The 26,426-nt window shown below is 33.3% G+C and overlaps 1 protein-coding gene across 1 annotated transcript; it reads left to right on the top strand.

The window, feature by feature from the left end:
* Positions 1–7,014: 7,014 nt before the first annotated feature.
* Positions 7,015–25,411, top strand: LOC149779278 (uncharacterized). The gene is made up of 6 exons (XM_089939878.1): positions 7,015–7,592; positions 9,685–9,942; positions 13,414–13,668; positions 18,343–18,432; positions 20,301–20,449; positions 24,617–25,411. Exons 1-6 carry the CDS (start codon positions 7,457–7,459, stop codon positions 24,836–24,838), a joined length of 1,110 nt encoding a protein of 369 aa, XP_089796004.1. The 5' UTR covers positions 7,015–7,456; the 3' UTR covers positions 24,839–25,411.
* The last annotated feature ends 1,015 nt before the right edge of the window (positions 25,412–26,426 follow it).

Raw genomic sequence — 26,426 nt, 5'->3', positions numbered from 1 at the left:
GTAGTTGTGTATGCTTACAGATATGATATAATGTATGATTACTACATGGTGTGTATTCTGCTGAAAGTTCTGCCAGATTTGCGGGCGATTAGAAACATGACTTTAGCCATAAGTAAGTTTGCATGTCAATCTACTGAGTTCAAAACACACAGAAAAGTTGGTAAATTTCAGTCCGCCATTGCGGCGTTAATACCGCAGTTAAAATACATGCGTTGCTTATCTTATTGAGTGTCAACGGAGTGAACGTTGCTTTTGCAGATGTTGACAATATCAGCATTACTACACTTTGTCGCCAACAGTTTATCACAAATATCAGGTGACGGAAATTTTGTTTGTTAGTGTTTTTAACCTTTTATTTTGAACTAACTATGAACAATGAAAAAGTTTATCTTAATATTGTTCAACACATGGAAAATTGGAAAAGAGAGCAAAATACTTCCCAAACCTTTGTTTGAAAATGTGTGTATTTCTTATGCAACCAATATATGCATAAACGAACGCTATTTATTGTCTGTCAGGAGGATGGCGATTTCATTTTGCACCTACATACATCTGATAACGTTTTTTTTTTTAAAGAAAGCACAAGTCACTTTACAATTGTAAAGAGAGCACATGACGTATGTCCAAAATTACCTGCATGAATTGTTTTAAAGTTCAAAGGGTTTTATTTGAACTTTCAGATGTCGTTTTAATTTATTTGATTGCTTATTTAACCATTCAGATAGTTTCTGAAGGCACCTTTTTAAATCTGAAGTCCTAGAACAGCTCTCTTCTCAGAATGTAACTTACTACATCGATATCGCGTATTTATTCTAATTAAAAATATGTTTGTAATTTATTCAACGAATTTTGTAATTGACAATCATCTGAAATAATGCGTCGGTATCTTTTTGCCTGGCTATATGGTATACCGTTTCTACATGACATGGGATGACATGAAGACTATTCCACATCATTGGATATTAGTTTCCTTTGCATGAATATTTGTAGAGATAGTGTTATCAATATTTTTTACATTTATATCTAAAATGAAACATGCGTAATAGATGCAAAATGAAAGTAAATTTACTCGTAGGGTGAAAATGATTTATGCGATCAATGAATGTTTTCAGTTCTTTAGTGGAATGATTCCAGATCATAATTATGTCATCTTCAAATATAAACCAAATAGCTGTATTAAACTTTTCGTTTTGAAGAAAATCTTTTTCTATAACCCATTAAAATGGAAGCGTATGAATGAGCCATATGACTACTTCTTGCCGTACCCATTATTTGGATGTAATTCGTTTTATTAAATTGAAAATAATTATTTTCCAAGACAAGTTCTATTATTTCACAAATATCTTCACTAGATAGTGTGCTATTATTAGGATTGTTATCAAGAAAATATTTACACGCTTCAATACCATCCATTTGCGGAATTTTGGTATATAGCTATGCTGCATCTAATGATACCAGGATTCAATTATCAGATAGTTGTGGAATAGACTTCAACTTTTTAATGTATGAAGAAAGTGGTTTTATTAAAGGTTGTAAAACACTATCAATAAATTTGGATAGGTTTTCAGTTTATGAATTGCAGCATGATATAATGGGTCATCCTGGGTAATTTAAAGGTAAATTATGGTCAGGAATGCGATGCGTTTTGCGTAATATGTAGAATTGAGGTGTACGAATGTTAAATGGGAAAGTATCAAATTCCTCATATACGGAGTTATTATTTTTAGCGATTCCATTATAGCATGTTGAAAGTTTCGATTTAATTTCTATTGACGGGTCATACTTAATATGTTTGTAGTATTTTTCATCATTTAATTGACATTCAACTTCTCTAACATACTCTTCTTGATTCATAATAATGATAGCGTTTGATGTATCAGCCTTTTTAATCACTATACTGTCGTCATTCATTAGATTATATAAAGACTTAATTTCGTCCTTATAAATATTTCTATGATATTGCTTTTGATGATTACCATTTAATATCTCTTCTGTGATCGCGTCAATATAAAAATCTAAATATGAATCACGTTAATTAGGTGGTGTAAAAGATGATATAATTGTGTTAAAATAACCAAATTTTTTAGAATGAAAAGAATCCGATTTACTCTCTGAATTGTATGCTTTATCATAAAAAAAATTATTTTAATTTTATGCGTCTAGAAAAATTTAAAATTTCTTCAGATAATTTAATTTTATTGTAATATTTCGGTTTGGAACAAACCTTTAGCCCTTTGCCTAACAGTTTATAGTCATTATCAGTTTATCTTCTACGTGAGAGGTTAACACTATTTCTTTACCTTTCTTAATTTGTTTTCTTCGCTTTTTTCCTTTTGTTTCCACTCTCTTCTACTTTTGAATCTATTGAATCTCCTATTCTCTTGTCTTGTGATGTCGTTTCTATTAGTCCTGTAAAATCTTTACCAGGTTTGTAAATGCTTTTCTCATGGTCACTGTTCCTGAGTCCACCCCACCCACCCCGTTTTACGTCTTCTGCGTATATCTTCTTTGTTGTGCCCTGTGGAGTCAAGTTGTTTCGCTGTTGTTCATCATGTTGATTCTTGTTTAAATTTACAAAATTCCTATTTATGTTAACTCTTTGGTTTACTGATGTTGTAGGAGGTGCTATCTGTGTATTAATGTTCCTTTCTGTAGTTCCTTTTGGTTTTGAATACTTTCTTTCTTGCCGTTCCTTAGTCTGTTATTGTGATGATTTGCTACTTTTCTCCTGAGGCCTTTTCGGTTGTTTATGGATTAAGTGTTGTTCTTTATTTTTATTTAATTTGTTAATGTTTTTCTTCTTTACGTAAATTGTTCCTTTTTTCCTTCTGATTCAGAAATATAATATTTTTCGTTGATTCTATTTTTAGATATACTTTTGATAGAAACTGAAAAGGCTTTGCCCATCTAGTTTCTTCAATTTATCCCTAACATTTTCTATATGTTTTCCTAGGTTTTTGTGATATTTGTTTTTGTTGTTCTTCTGCTAATTACTCGCCTATGTTCAGCGAGACTATAAGTAACAGAGTGTCAATATAATTTTGGAATTTTTCATTTCCGCTTCCTATGTATATTTTCAGTTTCAGTCGTAAACCTGATGGAACGATTCCCTCCTCAACACATTTGTTCAGGAAACTGCTGTGAACGCTGCTTTTCATTTATTTTTCAGATAGTTTTAGTACTTGATATTTCAAAGACGTCGTTACTCTCGGCGGACCATAATTTGATGCCATTATTTCGTTGAAAAATCACAGAATTTGGATTAATAAACAACAGAAACGCCAAAAAATTCTGCGCATCTGGTTTTTATTTAATGTAAGCTTCTTCAGGCATAAAATGACATTTGCATTTGCACATAATTTTCGGTGTTTGTGGGCTTTTTGTAAATCCCAATTCTAATCCACTGAACACATCACTGCATACCGTCATACGTATAAGTACGTCTCAAAACGTGCAAGTTATATCTTTTCGACTCACATAATCTGTAGAAAAAACGAAAAAGAATAAAAAGACAAAACAGTCTTCATCAGTTATGAAAATACCCAATGCCCCTTTCCATTTTACGTTTTGAGCAGCAAGTTCGCTTGAAGTTCAATCATTAAGGAACCAGATTAAAACATTTGGCAAAACAATGAAATGCTTCATATCTGCAAACACAGAAACAGACACACATACACACTCATGCACGCACACATACACACACTCCATAGTGACCTTATCTCTTTGTTCAACGAGATGTGGACGGGTTAAATACAAAATAATTATTACGTCATTAGTTTGCGTCGAGGTAGTCTGAAGCTTGAATCCTTGTTTTGGATTAGTTTTGATACACGTTCAGTTAAAAGCCATTTTCAATGTTGTGTTTCTAATTATTAAAAAGATATATGCAAATAACTTATTATCTGACAAAAAAACATTCTTAAATCTAATAGGGTGATACAAGCATTTTTTTTATAAGCTGAATTATATATTTGTATTCTGTTGAGACGCCGAGAATTTCAGATGCTTAAGTTCTGTCTAGAACAAGTGCGCAGCTTGCCGTCAAACAGTCTTAGGATAATAAACCGTAGGATAATCATATGGAATGCTGATAATTGGAAACTGATTGATCATTTCAGGCTTTACTTGAATATACAGGTGAATAATTCAAATTCTATAGATTTTAGGTTGAATATCAATTAATTAAGGTGTCATGATAAACGCGGAAACGTATTGTGGATTATAAAAAATAGCAGATTAGCGAGACAAAACATCCAAGCAGTGAAAATAACAAAATACAGTGCTAGAACATTGATTATCGAATATTAAGTAAAATTGAAAACAATCCCACTGTCATATATTGGAATTTTCACTCCGTATAAATGTACTTTATCCTGACAGTTAATTATGGAATGCAATTACTCTGATACCCCTTGTACAAATCATGCTACCATGATATGAAGCAATCTTAGACTAGCATAAACAAGCGTATTAACTCCATTCATTTCGGTCGTGTACAATATGAAAGGTTAACGAAAATTACACGGTTAAGTCGTCACCTCTATTTCCTATTCTAGAATTCTTTGTCAGATAATCAAGTGGGCTAAAATTGAAGAGAAAAAAAAAATCAATTCCAGCCATGGTAGTCAGGTCGCCTGATTTTATCTGATTTGGCTATTGCATCCATTAAAAGCACCGTGATGTTTTCGAAGAAATGAAATAAAGGTGGACCAGTATATGCCAACAGGTTCAGGTTTCATATTACGAGAATACAAATATTCTCCAGTACAGAATACATATAAACTTTGATGGGTTGTAACTCTCATGAATCTATCAAAAATATGCAAGTGAAGTCTTAATACAATTCAAGAAAAAGGATTTCCCATATGGTTCGAGAAGGAAAGTATTTTCCATATGGTACACGAAGGAAGTTATGCCCCACATTTAACACAGTATTGAATATATCATGTGCATGTAATGGGAGCTAAAAACCTTTCTCAAGCACATATCGAGGCAGACGATTCCCAATATCGAGGCAGACGATTCCCAATATCGAGGCAGACGATTCCCAATATCTTAAAAAGAAGAAGTCACAAGAATCGTACTAAACGCACAATAATTATGACAGAGCAAACATTATAATTTAACATCGAGTCCGACACAGAGTTTGTCTCGTGCAACCAATTGTTGTAAATTAGAGCACCACATATTCACCATTGTATTTTCGGGATAGGTTTTGTATTATGTACCGGTTTTACAAAAATTGAATATTTAATATTTGATGACTGATTTAAAGTAAACACTGCATCTGAAAACAATTATCGTGGCGAACTAGATAATTAGAATCCATTTTTTTTATCGATCAGCAAAATGTAATGGTGTCTGACATTATTATACAATAGAAAGGGATGGTGAGTGCAGGAGGAAATTCTATACATGCACTAGTCCTGTGATAAATTATTTTTATGTCAAAGCACGTTATTTTGTCTGCATCTATCTAGCTATAAATCAGATAAGTAGCTCAGGTCAAGATTTGAACGCAAAAATGTATGAAAAAATAATGTATTCGTGGATGTTCGATATCTTGAACTTGTATAACCTTAATGTCAGTAAATGTAGAAATGGAGATCGTTTCTGAAATTCAGTAGCAAAACTAATAGGCTATTCTGTTACCAAGAATATTTATACTTCATGGCAAATGAAGCAAACTAAATAAAACGCACAAATTAGAGTGAAATCAGGCGGTCGCGCAAACATACAATACTAAACATGCATACATACATACATACATACATACATACAGGCACGCACGCACGCATGCATACGTACGTACGTGTTTGAACACTACGTACGTACGTACAATAATATATGCCACGCAATTATGTGACAATAATTTGACTCGCCATACGATAACCACGTAATTACAAAGATCACCGCATCTTCTGATTTATTTTGTTTTTAATAGAAATTTGCTATTCTAAATACAAGAGAAACAACACTTATTTTATTTAGTTTGATTTCAAATTTATTTTTCTTTATTTGGTTCCTTTATTTAACGTTGCATATAATTTCTTCTGTCATTCAAACATGTAATAGCCCGTATTTCATCTCTGCTTAGTATTTGTTATGTCGATCTAAGTTGTTTCTTGCACTGACCAAGAACTTCATAAGCATTATTTTCACTTTGCTTACGAGCTTGTGAAAATATTTGATTCGTACAGATGTGTATACATAACTAAAACACTTTGATTGATAATGAAATTTATTAAAATTAAAATTATTATCAAGTCAGACAAGGTATATATATTCAGTAACCCATTGTCGCATGCATTTATTTATGTTTTTATTCATACTCGAGTAGCTTTAACTGTGAAGGTATATAATTAATGCACACTCATGACGCAAATCTACGTATGACTTATCGCAGTTACCAGTCAACGGAGAAGGTCAAACCAGACACTGTTTGGGTTCGTCACTTTATTGATCCGATCCATCCACATTGCCCTCCATTTTGCTAACATATACGCTTAAATATTTCACTATCATGTCTGCAGTGTGACCGTTTATAGCGACTTGGCAGCTGTTAGTACCATTGTTTGGGGTAAGTCTTTGGTATGACTTGGCCGGGGATCGAACCCACGACCTCCCGCATCCGAGGCAGAAGCTCTAACCACTAGACCACCGAACAGTCTAACTATTAGGAGCCTTACTGACTTTGTCACTTGACTGGTCCGATCAATGCACATTAGCCTTCATAAACGTGGGATTTGCCGTGGAAGGCACACTAGCTCAGCAGGAAGAGTATTGGATTTGTAACCTGAGGGTCACGGGTTCAGTACCTACATAAGCCAGATTGTTAGACTGCCTCTAGGTTTTCTTCAGAAAGGCACTTAGTCCCCATTTTCCCGTTAACATAAAGTTAAAAGTGCTGTCAAAAAACAAGAAAATACAAAATGAAATAGATTTTATTGGAGTACAAGTTAGCTTTGGAAATAAACTGTCACACTATTTTTATAATTACTTCGATTTGTGCTTAACCTAAATGAATCTAACGATTTGCTCAATGACGGTATAAGTATCAATATTGCCATGATATCAGATTAAGAATACAAAATACAACCGATGATCAAGTACACATATTTATGTATAATTACTCTTAGATGATACAGGTGAAAGAGCATACATAACAAATCAACATTATTCCCCAAACTTATTTTCATGGTTCATCGTCAATAGAAAACGCATTACCTAGGCTCCAGTTATAATGTATTCCCTATGGTCAAATCTCTTTACAATTTTCTCCCACTTCGATTTGATTGACATTGTATCCAATACCTCTGCCAACTACAAGGCATGCGTTAAAGCGTTAAATTTCTTCTCATGTGGATGTATGAGATGGAATAACGAATCAGGTTCCAATTATCTGTCATCAGTTCTTATTTTTCTGTAGGTTACTATCATACCATCGTGGATTCAAATGCTGTGCATCCCATTCCCATGGAGTTGTTCTCTCTGGAAGCTGACAGGTGAAAACATCGGCATGCCAGTGCTCACTACCATCTGTGAAATTATGTTTGCTTTCCTTATTGTATCCGATTTTATATTTGTTCTGGGTAAGTACTGTTTCCGCTAAATGTAAAGTAATAATTTGAAAACATTTACCAACAATTATTTTGAAATAAGCTTTAAATGTAACGTTTTTGTAACTTTGTAATTAGAACGTAGTTCTTATTCTTCTGGATCTGTGTTTAAATACTTTTTTGATATATTATGCTAACATGTCACTATTATTACATGTATGTGCGTGTGTGTGCATAGCTGGAACAACTTTAGTCATATAGCTACGATGTCTGCAGTGTAACAGCTTATCAGTTTATGGTGATGTCTACTGGGGCATCATGCCACATACACGTATCATCATGTTCCCTTCAGTCATATTATCTCCACACCAGGCTGACCATTCCTGATACTAACCTATTACTCCTGAGCGCCAAGCGCGGCATCTGATAGTACCATTTCTTAAGTCTTATGTAAGACTGAGCAGAGGTTCAAACCTGCGCCCTCCCGCATCGTAGGCTGACGCTCTAGCCACTTAGCAGTCCATTTACACGTATCAAACTTCAGCCTTTGCGGTTAAGATCTTTAGCTTTGGCTGTTTAGTTCGTAAGTCATGATGATTGGAATTTTCAGGGGAGTTCTTCAGCCTTGGTTTTTTTTAGTTACATTAACACACCAATTAATAGTGTTAGGATAATTATGCTAGCTTGCAACCTAGTATATCGTGGTTTATTTTGTCATTTTTTATATTATTAATTTTTTTGGCATTTGGATTGGAAGATTAGCATATTGGTTACATCACACTAATAAAGTTTAACAAAACTCTCCCAATATTTTATTGTTATTAGAATATGGAAAGTTCTAATTGCCAAATTTAACATGTGGGTAGACATTATTAAGGACAATTTCACGCTGTATTAGAATATGTGACATTTATCGAGTATTTAAATTTAGGAAAAATTATTTCCAGTTTACAACATTTGTTCCAGCAGAATTTCCTTGCCAAGTGTTTAGGATGAAGATAGATACATGCGTGTTGTTTGATTTAAATTGGCATTGATTCTACAATAAAAATCACATAATTATCTATTATGGCTGAAAAAGTCAACATGATATTCAGTGAAGGATTTTAATTTATCAATTGTTTTATTTTAATCCCCATTTACTCAAGGATTACTAGAACTTAAAGTAACGCAGTGTATTATCCGTGCTTGGCGTCCATGTTATACTAGGGGACAAGAATCAAACAGATAAAATATATCCAGGCAAGAAAATAGATCAAATAAACAGATTGCGCCTTACTGAATTACACTACCAATAAGGATGTTAAAGATTCGAATTACATCTGAATCATTTGATTTGCCATATACCCTATTGCATTAATTACTATATAAAACCTCAGATCATAAAAACATGAAAAGCTGAGCCAATGAATGTTAACATCCTGCCGGCTTGACACTAGATAGAGTTTAAAATCACAGAGTGTAGCCATAACGCTTCCCCTCCCGTGCGTAAAAAAAATACATTTTTAAATCGTTAATAAAATTTCACTTACCGAAATCCAGCAAAAGACATTAGGCATGCCAATTAAATATGCATCAATTAATTCGATAGAAATATATAAAATAATATTTTGTTGTAATCGAGTCATAATGAACATTTTTTTCTTCCGCTTATTGACATTTTGTAAGAATAATGCAATAAAGAAATAATAAAAGAACGTTGACCAAGTGATTATTATTATATTATTATTATATTAGTAGTAGTAGTAGTAGTAGTACCAGTAGCAGTAGTAGTAGTATTACCTCGGGCGGTCTGTTTGTTTCTTCTGGTCAATTTCCCCATGAGACTGGGACACTTCTTGTGGTCTCCGATCTTAAAAACGTTCTGCAGTGATCTTGCTATTCCGATGAAGTCTTCTTTCTATAGCAGGTATGGCTTAATTACTATTCCAGCCATAGTCAGTCATTTTTGCGGGATTAATTCAAGTTCACCAACCACAATCTCTTTATGGGTTTTTGCAGACGTTTCAGATCATTTTTCGTTATTGTAATATATAGTAGTAGTAGTAGTTGTTGTTGTAGTAGTAGTAGTATCTTGTTATTTTGTATGATTTTGATAATGACATGATATTCTATTTTAAAATAGGTAATGCATGCTACGTTACAATGAGTGGGACACTCGGACAGTTGACATTATCTCAGTCCTGTTCAAACCTTGCTACATGTAAAAATGAATGCAAGACAGCCACCAACTCCAATCTTAGCTGCTGGGCTGTTAATTGTGATACATCATCCTGTATTATGGTATTTTCATCGAGTGCCAGTAGACTTCAGCATACCGACAACGTAATTGCATCGAGCGCCTGGTCCTTTTACATAAGGCAAGACCCATGTTCAAACTCAGGTATGTCCAGTTTCATAAACCGGTTGGTCGCTAAGATGGTAGGTAGCGTAAGTCGAGTTGATGGAACAAAAAGTCATTTAAACGTTTAAATCAAATAATGAATAACAAACATCTGTTGGTCAGTAGGGTGGTGTAGTTAACAAAGGCTAAGTGTAACAAGTTTAAAGATAATTAACTGTGATTGGTGATATATCATGTGTTAAGCTTACAGTATATCAGGTAGTTTCTAATTGCTATGTATATCAAATCTGTATTATTTGCTTGACCCTTATCTATATTTGAGTGTAGGTAATTTAGCCTATGTGATATTTGGTCATTTTTAAAGATGTTTACTTCGATTTGATTTTAAGCCAAGCTTTATGTACGGCCTTAGAATGGTCTAGAAGCGTAATCTTGTTTTTGTCAAATACAAAACCATTAATACAGTCAAATGCAACAGCATTGTACCGAGAAGACAAAAGCAAGGTTGTGCACATAAACAGTAAGCTACCACCAACTGTAAATAATGCGCGGATAAGAAACGCCGTCATATCACTTTAAATCTTCTGAAGTTTTGTTAACATCGAGCCCATTTGATGATCTTATTTGTCATGGATGTATTAGAGTTTGTAAATCGATTAATAACAAACTCACGTCCTGGTTGTTTCAGGACAGGAATGTTTAAAACTAAAATAAAATTGCAATTTGTTTGGCTGTTATCTATAAAGTTCGCATGTAACCGACATAGTTTAAGACGCAATTGATAGATTTCCTGTACAACATATGACCACAAATATGGCAGGTCACCTTGTGCGATTGGTTAAATCATATACATCAATTAACAACGAGGAACCCATAACAATGCGTAATAGGCAATTAATAGGCGAAATTATGCAGCTGACAAACAAAACAAAATAATGATTAGAAATATCTTACACAAGAGTAATGTATATTTAAGTCACACAACAGTAATGTATATTTAAGTCACACAAGAGTAATATATATTTAAGTCACACAAGAGTAATGTATATTTAAGTCACACAAGAGTAATATATATTTAAGTCACACAAGAGTAATATATATTTAAGTCACGCAAGAGTAATGTATATTTAAGTCACACACGAGGAATATATATTTAAGTCACACAAGAGCAGTGTATATTTAAGTCACACAAGAGTAATGTATATTTAAGTCACACACGAGGAATATATATTTAAGTCACACAGGAGTAATATATAAGTCACACAAGATTAATATATATTTAAGTCACACAAGAGTAATATATATTTAAGTCACGCAAGAGTAATATATAAGTCACACAAGAGTAAAATATATTTAAGTCACACAAGAGTAATAGCTATATAAGTCACACAAGAGTAATATATAAGTCACACAAGAGTAATATATATTTAAGTCAGACAAGAGCAATATATATTTAAGTCACACAAGAGTAATATATATTTAAGTCACACAAAAGTAATATATATTTAAGTCACACAAGAGTAATACACATTTAAGTCACACAAGAGTAATATATATTTAAGTCGCACAAGAGTAATATATATTTAAGTAACACAAGAGTAATATATATATTTAAGTCACACAAGAGTAGAATATATTTAAGTCAGGTTATTTTGATGAAAATCGCGAGGACGCTTGAACCGCATCTGAACAAAACGAGGAAAACAACGCTAAACAATACATGATAGATGACATTTAAACATGTAGTTGTTGATACTGGCTTATCAAAGAGAGTAAAGAGGTAATTTAAAATATCACTAAATTTTCTTGGATCTAGATTTCAAAAAATCTTGGTCTACTCTGATGTGGGTAAGCAGCTTCAGTTCATGCTTCCAACAAATTTTCTTTTGAACTCTTTAACATTTAGCTGTGTCAATCGCAGAAAACTTTCTCATTAGTGCATTTAAGAGACTACAAAGGTTTGTAAGGAAAAGGAATGTCAGTAGGCAAGATAAATACATGATTGCTAATTTTATCCTTGAATCATTTCTATTTTACTATTTGCAAAATCAAACCTATGCCTATCAGCTAGAAATGTGAAACTCTCAATTCTCTTGGCTTTTGTTGATAAGTCTAATGTACGTAAATATTCAGATGCGAATGTCAGTGAAAAATGAAATGACATGGGTATTTGTTTCCTGTTCAACACTGTCTCTAAATCTATTTAAACTATATATTATTTCTTAAGCATGCCGCGTTACAAAAGATGCAATCAGGGTGCCTGAAATAGTGGGCATGTAAGATAATGGTCCTTCTATTTCATACAGTTACGTATGCTCCTCAGATGACTGGACCGCATGATATTACCCAAGGTAATTAAAAGGAAATAGATTTTATGCCATTCCAGCCTTAAAAGACTGCTCATTCTGTATACATCCTGCCAGTGACCTGTGCATTGAACGGCAAACTTAATTGCGTTCTGTACCACTGATAAATGACGCGTATTAAATGACGTAGACGAAGCCAAAAGTAATAGAACATTTTAAATGGGCGTGATAACGGATTACAAATGTGAAGATTCAAAATTACAATTAAATATCCAACCTTTGGAAATGTTCTTTCAATTTTGTTACCTATAGATTATTCAATTAACACCATTTGTTGTCATGGTAACATTTAAACGCCTTCAGCATATGTTCTTTCTTCTCAAGGCATATGTTTCTAATCATTCACTAAATGTTTTTTGTAGCATGTAAGTGCTTACGCCACGAACATTGAAAGATAGCACTCAAGTTTTATCGAGGTCTCAGCTGTTGAGACTTTAAAACACTTTCAATATCCGGCAGTTGTGCTGACTAATTTGTTTTGTAGCAGTAAAGTGTCACTTCTTCCAGCTGTCAAAAGGCGATTTAAATTCGCCTTTTACTCATTGTTTGGTTCTTCAGGATATCTTACCGCCACCCCCACTCCCAAAATAATTACAGAAAGTTTCATTGTATTTAATTTCAATGAGCATGTTCCTGAAAGGATAGATAGATAGATAGATAGATAGATAGATAATCTGTTTCAATGCCTCTTTTGGTCTATGTTACCTCATGACGATCTTTACCATGTTATATATAACTGTCTGATTTACCCAGCAGCCAATCCATACGTAAATGTCTTCTTTACATCAGCTTCTAATTTCACTTGGCATCCTTAATAATTCACTAAGAATCGATATCGAAACTCCCTTACATCCCAGCTCAGTTTGTTAATTGGTGTCTTTACTTAAAGACTATTCTTAAAGCAACGATTAACCCTAATTAGTGTCATCATATGAAAATTTCAGAAGGATCAATTCTTTTTGCTATAATTAAGAAACTCGTCGGTTTTAATACGTACTCTGGATCTTTATATTCAACGACGAAGAGAGTTATTTGCATACAAGAGATTTAAGAGCTGGAATCATATACATGTGCAAAAAATATAAAATTGCTGATAAATATCCGCAGAAGGCTAAGCTGAGTGACACTTGCTTTTCACTTACAGATTGCTACGATGCAGCATTGCTTGGGCAAATAAAGGTCACAATAAGCCATTTCCAGTTTTATGCCAGTTCTGGTCAATGTGAGAGCAAGTGTGACTCCCAACTGTATCAATCGATGCCTTGCTGGGGAATGAACATCATCAATGGCCAGTGTACTCTCCTGTTTGTTTCTGATCCAGACTTTTACTCTTATTCAGTCAACATAGCGGTCGATCCATCAGCAACTCTCAAAATCAGGAAAATATCCGATTGTGCGTGTAAGTGCATTTAACTTCTTAAAACAATAAGTGTACAAGTGTAGTTTTCCTAATGAATTGTGTCTCTGAACCCTATTACGGTGTGTCACCCAGAAGACGTTATGGGTCTTTTTCAGAAGTGAAGACCTAAGTTCGAGTCTCGAGTCTTCTTTTGTTTAGCATTAAAATATTGCAAGAGATTCGGAGGATAGTAGCATTATATGAGGTCATTTTATGAGCATGCTTAAATTTATAACATGATACCTTTGACATTAGTGTTAATACTGCATTCGTTGCATTTGTTAGGTGGTAACTTTATCGTAGAGGTATATACAACATATTCAACAGAAAATTACTTAGTATCTTAAATGGCTCAACGAATATACTTTTCTGTACCATAAGGGTTACTGTTCCTGATTTGTTGGAGTATTTAGCTAGTTTAAAAGTGCATTTGTAACTGTTTTCCATTTGCTATTTATGCAAATAATCAAAATGTAAGATGTATAGGTTGAATTGCATATACCTGAGCTCTGTTTTTACTGCAAAGTATTAAAAAAGTATCCAGACGCTATGTTGACATAACAAAATTGTTCAAAGAATAGTTGCAAATTCAAACAAAATTTGCACATGTTAGAAATCAGAGACTCATCTCATAAAATACAATGTGCATGTTGGTGAGTTTTGATGACACGTATTATTATATACGTTTTCCTTTTGTCGCAGCTATTAGTAAATGATGATCTGCAGCAGCAGAAAGTCACACTTCTCGCAGTTCTTACTATTCCAGAATATATCGCAGTAGTACGGCTGTCTTGTCCCCTGTGTCATCTAACTCCTTTGCCCATCGTTAACTCGCAAAAGGACACTTTATCCTACCGTCGTTCTCTAACTGCAAATTTAAAACTAATCAAGCAGATGTCAATAATCTGATAATCTAATGTGTTCAGATGGGGTACATTGTGACCTTATATTTTAGAGTATACGGCATTCAACCATAAACAATTGTCAAGTCCATCTCTGCATATAACTATTTCTTCGCTTTCCACCTTACATACTGTACATAAGCTTCACATTTTGTTCCAGAGTTATTGTTGAAAATGCAATACAAAACATCCTATCAAAATTGAGTGTGAGGACGTTAACATAGCGCACGACGTTTTGCAGGTGACACTGTACCACCAAATTTACATCCTTGTGACAGCGGCGTTATTCTTCTAACGGAAAGTAACCCACCGTGAGAAGTGTCGCAGAGTTCTAGCTTGTTCTGTCACAATATCGCTATTAGTAAAATTTGATTAAGATTTTATTTTGATTATTAATAAGATACAACATTCGCAGTCACCACTAGCTATGAAGCAAGCTTCGATTTTACAAACCTCGCTTAACTCAGCAAACCGCATAAGTTGTGAAGATTTGTGATTTAATGGTTAACTATATTTCCACAAAATATTATACGTAAAACTTTATTTTAGGATATTCGTCAAGTCATAATTCCTGCGATGGTTTGAACTCTTTGAGGAGTTGATGAACATTATCCTGGAGCCCTTTTACAATTTCTTTTACAATTTTCACCTAAAATTTAACGACTAGATCCTGTATGTTTCAAAATGGCTGATTTGAGAATTGTCATACCTTGTAATAACCCAATTCTAAATGTGGCAAACGGAAACGGAAAGGGGACCTCTCGCACACTGTGTAATCTGCAATAATAAATACTATTGTCCATCAATTTTGTGGGCACCTTATGTATGTAAAACAATCTACCATTGGCAAGCGTACTTATTAAAATACAGTAATAATCGTGAAAATAGTGACAATAAACCCAAACTAAGATGGAATAAGTGAAGGCCCTTCACTGATCAAACGCACTCTCCTCGGTCAGCATGTTGCCAACTGACAAGGTGTAGATTATGAAAGTGAGAAAATGTGCAACTTCTTAATGTTGTTTCTCTTTTTATTGCAGTATGTTTCTGTATCACTCTGTCTCAAAGCATCAATATAAAAATGTTCATACATTTTTTATGTCTCCCAAGCTTGTATTATCTTTATAAACAAAATAGACCGTTTTATGCATTTTCCAGCTAAAACAATGACACGATGACCGTTCTATGGATCAGCATACATACAACAAACATTACATTTTCTCTGCTGCACCAGTAATATTAGGTTTATCTGCTGCCGCAATATTCTTTGCTCACAGTTTTATACCTTTAGTTAGCTTGTCTAATATGTTAGGTTCCGAACTTAAAGATATTTCTTATATTATCCTGGCAATCAGGTGTATTACATAAAAGAGAAGAAATGCGAACTTGCCAAAAGCAGTTTGTTTTTGTTTTGTATACTTTCAAATTCATTTGTAGCTATTAATACAGTATTTATGGCAATACAATATTTGTAAATTTGCATAACTATAAAAGTCTTACTGTCTCAATCTGTTGTCTCAGGAATAGTTGTGAACCCTTCGTCCGTCCATCCTTATGACTTAACTATATCTTCTTCTGAACGGAAAGATAAAGGTAGAAGGTCTAAAATGAGAGTTTAAAATCAGGTGGTATAAAAAACGGCATGGGGTCTGTAATGAAAAGCAAGTTGTTTAAATTATATATGTTTATACAGCTGGTACCACAAGTACCACGCTTGCAATTACAACAGATTCATCTTCGTCAGGAACAAGCACAGGATATGCTGAGACTTCTAGTAGAACAGGTAATTACATTTTCTTGTGCATTAATCAGATCTTTTCTTGTAGTCTCACAGGTCTCTGAGAACAGGTCGTGAATCGCTCAACACCTCGTAAGGTCTCATACTTTTCGTATACTTCATCATTTTCCTTCACAAGACTCGTATTGCTATTAGTAAACTTGATTAAGACATTCTTTCTTTTATTGTCTTCAACTTCTGTTATGATTTTATTTCATTTTCGTAAATTGTATTAATGGTCATAATCTATATAGAATACTTTTTGTTATAAATTGTGTGCGTAATTTGACTCTGTTAAAAACTTACATTATGTAGGATTTATACGTACGTGTCGGAATAATAAGACTTAAAATAGCTCATATGACGCGGTTTCTCAGTGTCTGATGGGATATGAAAGTGTCGAGAAGAATTATGGGATTCTTATTGCTTGCACGAGGCATTTAAATATACGTAGTTTGTCATAAATCAATAGAGCATGTTGTCACATGGGGTCTATTGCGAACTACAGACGCAATATACGGTGTGTATAAAGAGAAAATTAGGCATTCAGTTTCATTCCTATTTTTGGAGTCATTCACACGTTTATTTTCCTGTTGTAAGTCTGCAGACGTTTTAATTGTTGTACTTGGATATTATTTCGATAGGAAAAACATTTATTTGGACTGTTCAGTGGTGATAGAAAGTGCTCATTATTTGGACTCTAAAAATATTCTGGAACTGTTATAAATTATTCAGTAGAATTCTGGACAACGCCAATTTGACGTCTCGGTTCTTAAAGGATCAATTCATTTCCGGTATTGAAGATTATACTTCATTTATAAGATTATATTTCATTCGTTTAGGACTTCCAAACATCTTTATAAAGACAAATTTGGATTAGCTTCGTTATACTGTTAGTTCCTCTACATTTTTCTTTTACCACTTAAATAATTAAATGGTCTGTTAACATTTACAAAAGTTGTTGGTTTTGCTTCTTTTCTGTTACTTAAGTTTGTAAATATATAGTCTGAACACTTAAATAAATCAAAATGAATGTATTAGAAACGGTCATTTGTTTTCATAGCCTAACAGTAAATGTGGCAATATAGAACAACGGAAATGGAACCTCTGATAGCAGAGGTCAAAGATAGATACACACATTAAGACAGCTATAACCTTTAAAACCTCGAAATTAAACCCAAACTAAGATGGAAGGAGTGAAGGCCCTTCACTAATCAAACGCACTCTCCTCGGTCAGCATGTTGCCAATCAGTATATGTCCTAACTGACAAGGTGTAGATTAATGAAGTGAGAAAATGTGCAATTCCTTATTGTTATTTCTCATGTTGTTGTATGTTTTTGTATCAGCCTGTTTAAAGACATCAAAATAAACATGTGTATAAATGTTCGACTTATCCTAAACAATTTATATTCTGATGGGCATGCATGTATCTTTATAAACAAAAACCGTTTGATACATATTCACACTCAAAGAATGACCGGATGACCGTTCAGTGTGTTCATGGATCGGCATACATAGAACAAGCATTACATTTCCTTGCTGCACCAGACAAATTAGGTATACCTTCTGCCGCAATATTCTTTCCTCCTAGTTTTATACTTTTGTTAGCTTGTCTAATATTTTATGTTCCTTACTTAATGATATTTCTTATATTCTCCTGGCAATGAGAAGTAAAAGAGAAGAAATATTAAATTGCCAAAACATTTTGTTTTGTTTAGTATCCCTACTATTAATTTGCAACTATTACTACAATACATTATTGCAATAAAATATTTTTAAACTATCCTAAACTTTAAAAGTTGCATTGTCTCACACTTCAGTGTCAGGGATAGTGAGAAGCCAGTCGTCTGTCCATATGTATGTCTTAACTATATCTTCCTCTAAACCGAGATATACGGAACAGTATAAATTCTAAAATTAGTTTCAAATCCAGTGCTTTATAAAAAGAAATATAACAGAAATCCACGTTGCTCTAATTCTTCATGTTCATGCAGCAAGTACCAGAAGCACCACACTCGCAACTGCAACAGATTCTACTTCGACAGGAACAGGCACAGAATTTGCCGAGACGTCAAGTACATTAGGTAATTACGTTGTATTGTGCATTAATTAGATCTCTTGTAATCTCAGGGGTATCTGAGAACCGATGGTAATTGCTCTTCTAATTCTTGTTAATGTAGATCGCGAAACTCGAAGTTTCTCAAAAGGACACAGAAATTCACGACGTCTGATTAAGGGTACCTATCCCTCTGACTTTTTAACTACAACACATATTTTAAATTAAAGAAGGTATGAAATAACAGTGTTGATATATGTACATTTGTGAGACAAATAAGTTGATCTTAACTATCATATTTGTCACGAGAATGGCATATATTAACTATCTATAAAAAAATCATAGGTGAGTAACATAAATCTTTGTGATGTATAACAATTGAAAATTTATAACACTTTGAAAAACTGCCATAACCACTTGCAATTCTAATCAAGTCATGTATATATGACTGAAGACACGCATGACAATTTTTATTTCCCGTACCAAATGGATTCTGCTAAATCGTGCTGACAATGTTTTGACAAAAACTTTATAGGGCGAAGTATCCTTGAAAAGACACTTAGCGTCTATATTTCGGCAAGACATAGTGAATAGCTAATGAAAAATACTTATAAAACCAAATAACCAGTAACATAAAATGTGTTTAAAAATGTGGAACATAGATGTAATAACCTGAATAAGCAATCACATCATCTACATAATACTACAAATAAGCCTAACAAGGTCTATTTATCTTCTTGAATCGATTTTTCTTGATCGTGTTAGTAATGCTCTTTTACTAAATATTTCTAATTCCACAGTCTGTAAAATCAAGCAATATACAAATGATTATTACGACTCGAGACTCTAATCAGCTATTCTGAATAATACTAATACAAAAAAAAAATCATGCCAAATGTCATCTCTCTATTAATGTTTTTTATAATCATGCTTATAAATTTTGTACAAAAGAAACCAAGTCCAAAACGTTCCTATGTCTAAAAAAACTGAAAAGTAAAGATACAGCAGCCACAAACAAATGAAATCTTGTGGCCCACTCTAGGTATTTTAATATCAAATACAATCTAGATTAGCTTCGTGGTTGTTTACTGGTTGGACGGATGTGTATCAAACGGACATCACAAAACTTAAATGTCCTCTAGCTGAATAGCTTTAGAACTTGAACCATCTTCGATTGACAACTTGATATCAAGCTTTCATTTGGTAATAAGTATTATATTTAAATTATAAATATACTTTCATTTTTTGTGTCAGCATTCGAGTATTCTGACATGGGAAGACAAAAGTACCAACTATTTAAAAACGTAATCAACTTATCTATATTGGTAACAATGCAGAATCATCTATATCAGTTCTGTTGCCAACTAATATGCACCAAAAGTCCTTCATAGCATTTATCATCCTTTCTGCGGGACGTCGAAACTTTTTGGAACCGTTGGCAAGTAGTCTAGAGTGCTAATCGGATGAAAGTACGTGATAGGCATTGAAAAACATTGCTTTATTTGAATTTGGTTTGACACGCGAAAAATCGTCTTAATTTTAAAACCGCCGATAATTTTTTTAAATATTGTTTTTCACATTCTGTGTATGTCTTTAATATCTGCTAAGTATCTCTATCATCAAAATACACGAAAGAAATAGTTCTTTTTTACAAAATATATCAAAACGAAATTCTCAGTGTTTAAATATATTGCTTATTGCTTGATTGCAACAATATATTTCCCTAAATAATCAGATGTCAAGAATATGTAAACAAGCGATAATAATTTTAGTTTATCATCAGATAATCTTGAAACTATTTTTTCAATGTTTTTATAGAAAACGTGATTTTCAAACACTTAACATTTGCAAGCTATTTGATAACAAGTTTATTCTAAACCTAAATTCTTAAAACAGACCAGACAACAAAGAATCTACCAGACTCAACGACAACACAGAAATGCGCATGCTCATGCCAGTTAGCAAATCTACTCAATCAACAGTCACCGTATTACAATATGACAAATGAGCAAAGAGGAGAGTACCTTCAAGAACAAATAAGACAGGTAAGATTTTTCCTATAATTCAATTCATTGCCTGAACAAGTACACTGTAAAATCAGATATATTCGTTTGTTTGCTCTGATTGATCATTACCCACGAAATTACGTCCACTGCTAAACATATTAAGTTGCATAGGGAGTTAAACTAAACGGTTATCCCAACGAAATGTTGTCCAAACGAAATTGTCCCTCTCCTCACAAAGTTCAAACGTTTATGACCTCGAATATTTCTATTTTTAAAAGGTATATTTATATTAGTTATCAATATTTGGTTTTGAAATATATAAAGCAATATATACAGAAGTAGACGATTCGACGCCCCAATATTATTTAATGAACTCAGCTTTCTGAACGTTTTAAAGCAGGACGCCAGGATTCATCTTAAGAAATGTGTAATATTTTTTGTTCGTTTCTATTAGTATGTCTGGTCTCTGTGTTATATATCTCCATATCTACCAACAAATATACACAATTTGCAAAGCAGCTCTCATCGGAAAGATGTCCAAGATGTTTCGAGCACGTATAAAGCTCAAGAAAGAATATATGTCATTTAAGCTGATATAGTAATGGTATGTTATATTCATTAAGACTGCTGTGACATTGCTCCGAGTCTCCAAGGTATTTTTCTATCAGAGCTATGAGAACTTTCAGTCCATGCGGATTCACTGTCTTAGGATTGTAGTTCTATATTATATAAATTGTATGTCATGGCTCCAAATGCAGACTTTACAATCGGCCTTGAAAATCCAAAAATCATAAAACCTCAGCTTTAGAGAAAGAGAGACAAGTTTTCGGTCTATGGCAGTTACTTTAATTTTGTGGCATATTTTGTTTTCTTTCTTTTTCGTTCATGTTTTGAGTGGTTGCAGGTGAGTGGGAAGAAATTCAAGTCCAAAGCCTCTTGTAATTTCTAAAAATACCATGATATTATTTAGACCATATGAGACTTCAATTCTACATATATTATTCCGAAATAAAACATAATTCGACATTTACAATGAGAACGGTAAACCTTCTTTCCCGTTATTGGTAGGAAAGTTTATATTTTTCCACTATCTGGCTGACCGCTTCAATCAGACAGAAATAATGAGAATCGTTTGGTTCCAGGACATTTAGTCTCGATAATGCGACAAAATTCAATTTCTGTTTCGGAAACAAAATTCGATCTGGTGATACAGAATGAATTTCTTTCAGTCAGGCAAGCGCATCACCATGGAAACGTATCCTCAGAACGGGCATGCTTCTTTTAACGGATTAACTAAAATTTAAACTGATGATGCGCTTTTCTGAGCGTATACGATTGGACATCGGCAATTTTATATCTGCTTTTGAATCGTGGCTTCAAAGATTAAATTCGTTCTTCAGCGCACAACCCCGTACGCTTATCATAAGTCCACCTCAGTTTCAATCGCATTCATTGACTGATCATAAATAAATATCAGCTTGTTATGACCAAATATGTTGTAATAAATAACATGTCTGACATTTTGTAAATTATTTTACCCTACATGACACAAATTAAGGTCTAGTTGACCGATGCAGCACTGGAGTTTTTAAAGCTGTTGTTCTGGTTGTCAAAGGGACATAACTTGTTTTAAAATCAAGCCCCGGATTGCAATATATCTTCGGCACAAAAAAGTCCATGCCCAAAAGGTAATGTAGTCTCGTTTTATTGTTCAAATTCAGAAAACATTTGTTTTCTATTGTGCATATAACTTCTAAAGGTGCTGACAATCGTGCATTCCGTTGCATGATAGGAATTCCTGTATTTTTACATGTGAAAATATAATAATACAAAAGCATGAAAAATATTTCATCGATAATTATTTATGATTCAGACTTAAGTATATAATAAGGAAGCAGTATTCAAAAATTTGTATCAGTTTAATCATAGAAATATTGTACATGAAATATGATAGCAATGCATATATTAAACAATGAAATAAAAATTAGAAGAAAATAACAACGAACGTAAGAACAAACTAATAATACTAATTCAAACAAATTAATTAAATGATATAATTATTGCAATTTATTATTTATCAGAGCATTATGTTCAATTGGTGTTATTGTTACGACTCTATGGTTATAAAATAATTAAAATAGAGAACCAAACCTATCAAGTTTTGTAAAACTTAACAAACAATTTAACTATCAATGTCAGAAATGAAAATGTGAGAAGAACTTAGAGTACTATGAAATGTATAGAAATAATCCTGAAAATTTATATTAAAGTGCAAAAGAATGAAAAATTCCGTATAAACTTCAAAACCGGGAATATGTTGGTCCGCCGATAATATTGACCTCAAACATGCGTTGTCCTGAACACCTTTGAATAATTATCAATTGCTCGAAAGTGATATTATAGTCCATAAAAGTAGCACTTTCAATTTCCACGGAACAGTTGAATCAAATGTTTTCCTCTCAAATAATATCTAAGTACGAAATAAACACGTTCGCAGACTTGATATTACAACATGAACACAAGAAAGAAGAATGACTTCAAAATAGCAATTAATCGGATTGCTGAGTTTTCTCCTTATATACATATATATATATATATATATATATATATATATATATATATATATATATATATATATATATATATATTACGACAATAAACAAGTCTGAAAGCTCATGTATTCAAGTCTCAGCAAAACGAATTAAATCATTATTTTCAAACTATGGTTTACTTTTTCTACTTCTGATTTATTTAGGTATTTAGCTAAGTGAGTTTGTACATGAGCGTATTTCAATATGGGGTTTTCTTCTTCCAAATATTTATTGAGTGAGCTGAGCTTTCTGGTCTTCATTAGAAACTGGTCCATTAAACGTTATTCAATACATGTGCTGCAAGTCCATTGTATATCACTCTCGGATTTGGATGACGCTTGGTCTCAACTAAGTTCCTTAAGACTTCGATAAAGAAGGTCATTCTAAATCCTTGATATGATAAACATTGTCCTCTCATCGTCCATCTACTGATCTGGACAGAGCAAGACCTGGATATAACGCAGCACACGGTTTGTATCACCTTTAAGAACATAATCCGAGTCCCTGTATTACTGAGTAGAGGCAACTGGATCATACCCCTTTGCTGAACGGTAAGGAAGAACATCCAACAATAATGAATGCAAAACACTCTCTGTATCTTCAGTATCATGAACATCATTCCCGAAATACAGACTACCCCCACCCTCAATGGCAGCGGCTATCCTTCATCACTATCGTCCAATCTGAGAACATGTTGTGTACTGGCCTTGCATTACAATTCACCTTAACTGAGAACCAAATAGAGGAACCTTTACCTTTCCTCAAGAAAACCCAATACATTTGCCAAAACATAGCTTTGGTGATTTTCGTGGGATAATCTCAATGAATCTAATGTTCTGACAACAAGCTTCTTATTGGTCTTCATAATTAAATATATATCCTGACGAAACTTCATACTTGCTAAAAAAAAAACGCAAAATTGGAAGGTATCATGTGAGATAAAGAAAGGTATTGTGATATTTGGCTTCATGATTATACAGAAAGCTAATGGCCATTAGATTCTTGCATATGGTCCATACGGTTTTAAGTTTTGAATTATATTCAACGCATTTATTTTATATCCTTTTACAGTCTGTTCCCTTCTATTTGTCAAACATCTACATATGTGACTGTTATATTTTATTTATAAATGTTTGAAGATTTTATCCACCTTCTATCTAGTATCTTCAACACACGCACAAAAGTCTAATCTTTTCTACGATATCTGAGTAAAATGAATGTCTTACCCATCAAGGCAGTCTTTTGTTTTCTTCATTTCATTGTTACTTTTTATTATCCGTATCGTTGTTGCTAATATATGTAAATGCACATTTCGAGACTTCACGTAATTAGCTTAGATACAACCACCAAAGTCTCAGGTTCTTTCTTGTTTATGCGGCGTTTGTTTGTATCAAACTAATTTAGTGGGAAATATAGACATACAAGAAGAATTTATGTTGGGCATGGCGATATAAAATACACCTGTTCTTTATATAAAGTAATATTTCATTACACAATCGCGTAGAAAGGTTTTCCAAATTAAATAGCCATTATAAACGTTATACATCATCAATAATGCACTGTTCTTACATGCATTAATATTTATTATGCTTGCAAGTTTGTTGGAACTTTTCAGATTCAAGAAGAATTGACAGTGGAGACCAGCAACCTTTCTGCCACCATACGGAAGAAAACTAGTGCCAGTGATAACCGAACGTCTGCAAGAGTCATGGGCTTCACGCTTGGAGTTTGTCTCATTTGTCTGGTTATAGGCTGCATAATTGCAATGGATTTGCCTAACCTTATTGATTGTATAAGAAGAATAGTACACCGACTCTGTTGGTCTAGAAAGAGTTGACAGTGCAAGAGGGGCACATATGCACTGGCTTCACACTTCAAGTTTGTCTCATTTGTTTGGTTATAGGATGCATAATTGCGACGGATTTCCCCATCCTTATATACTGTGTGAGTAAAATAGTATACGCACTGTATTCGTACACTTATAGACTGTGTAAGTAAAATAGTATACGCACTGTATTCATACAGAGAGAGTTACAGGCGGAGTTCCACGCCCAATACTACATTGTTGGAAGTTTACTTGTATTTTAATAATTTGACTATTAATATGTCAGATTAATCTTGTTAGCTTGCTTTGATTTAATAATTAACGTTTTCAAAGTTGAATGATGTCCTTTCCGTATGCTGTATATGATGACCTGGTCACTGTTTGTATACATAAAAGATATCAATCTAATTTAGTGGACTTTAAGGTTGAAAGAGTCTTGGACAATATATATGTAATTTTAAGTTCTACAAATATATTAAAAGTTATATTTTGATTGCATCAAACAGATACAACATTAGATTGTATGCATAGGCGAATTTGTAACCTGTTTGCGGTTGTGAAAATAAATCAAATATATGTTCCAAATTTATATTTTAATTGAAAGATGTCTGATGATAGAATCTAGAACAAAATGCTAAATTGAGGTGTTCTTCCTTTTAGTAACATTAAAATATAAGAAGGGGGTCATGCCATAAAGGTGAAGAGGAAATGAAAATAAATCAAAGGGTATGATGTACGCTATCGAAGACAGAGACTGATAACGAGAAACGTATGTCGTGTTAACCCCATTTAAGTAAAATGTTTTCAATTTTGCTCATGTAACATGTTCATTTCAAAATCGTGAGATTAACGCGCAATAACTGTTTCAAATATGCCTAAAGTTGTACTTGTCACAATTGTATTCTCAAGTTCCCCCAGAAATGAAGACAATGTATTGTACACTACCTGGATATGAATTAGCACCAACCAATGCGATCTGCATTTGAGAATTTTAGTGCATTTTGAAATATTAGAACCTCTGTGGTTCGTTATCTTTACAGCGAAGCTGTCGTGCTGTCTAGATGTCTAAATTTATTTCATTACAATGGGAGAAACTCAAAAATATTTACCTCAATTCAAGCCAAATTAGCGGGAGTTTACCCATGACAATATCTATCATTGACGAAGTACATTATACACTTGAGAAATATGATCTTGGCATATTGAACCTGGATGTCTGCACCTTCATTGTGCAGCGACATAATCTCAATTAAAAAGTAAACTGTAGTTTACATTATGTAATTGTCTCACCACCTTAGAATACGCGACAACCTCTTGCTCCTAGTGCAATACTATATCTATGTTTCCAATTATAACCCAATTATTCTGACATTTTCTCGCGAGCATCTAATTGTTGAGAATATTTAGTGCCAGTGTTGGGTTTTGTAGGTCCATGTAACAATACAAAATAGTTTCATTTCGTACATTATTGGAACATTTCCATTCTTTATCACTTCTGTCTAAACTTACAAGAACCATTTAGTTTCAACGTCATATAAGACACATCAATGTCAAGCAGTTCAGAAATTTTACAAGTGTGACTTATCATCATTGCATAACA

Source organism: Sinohyriopsis cumingii, chromosome 17, assembly GCF_028554795.1.
Source record: "Sinohyriopsis cumingii isolate HCF-2022 chromosome 17, ASM2855479v2, whole genome shotgun sequence".
Lineage (NCBI taxonomy): Eukaryota > Metazoa > Mollusca > Bivalvia > Unionida > Unionidae > Sinohyriopsis > Sinohyriopsis cumingii.
This window is presented reverse-complemented; position numbering and strand designations above follow the sequence as displayed.

What these genes read in the sequence shown, in the direction of transcription:
- LOC149779278 (XM_089939878.1), top strand. Translation starts at nt 7,457, where the DNA reads ATGCTGTGCATCCCATTCCCATGGAGTTGTTCTCTCTGGAAGCTGACA. An exon ending in AGACCCATGTTCAAACTCAG is followed by an intron (nt 9,943 to 13,413) that starts GTATGTCCAGTT and finishes TTTCACTTACAG; the next exon opens with ATTGCTACGATGCAGCATTG. An exon ending in CGAGACGTCAAGTACATTAG is followed by an intron (nt 18,433 to 20,300) that starts GTAATTACGTTG and finishes TTCTTAAAACAG; the next exon opens with ACCAGACAACAAAGAATCTA.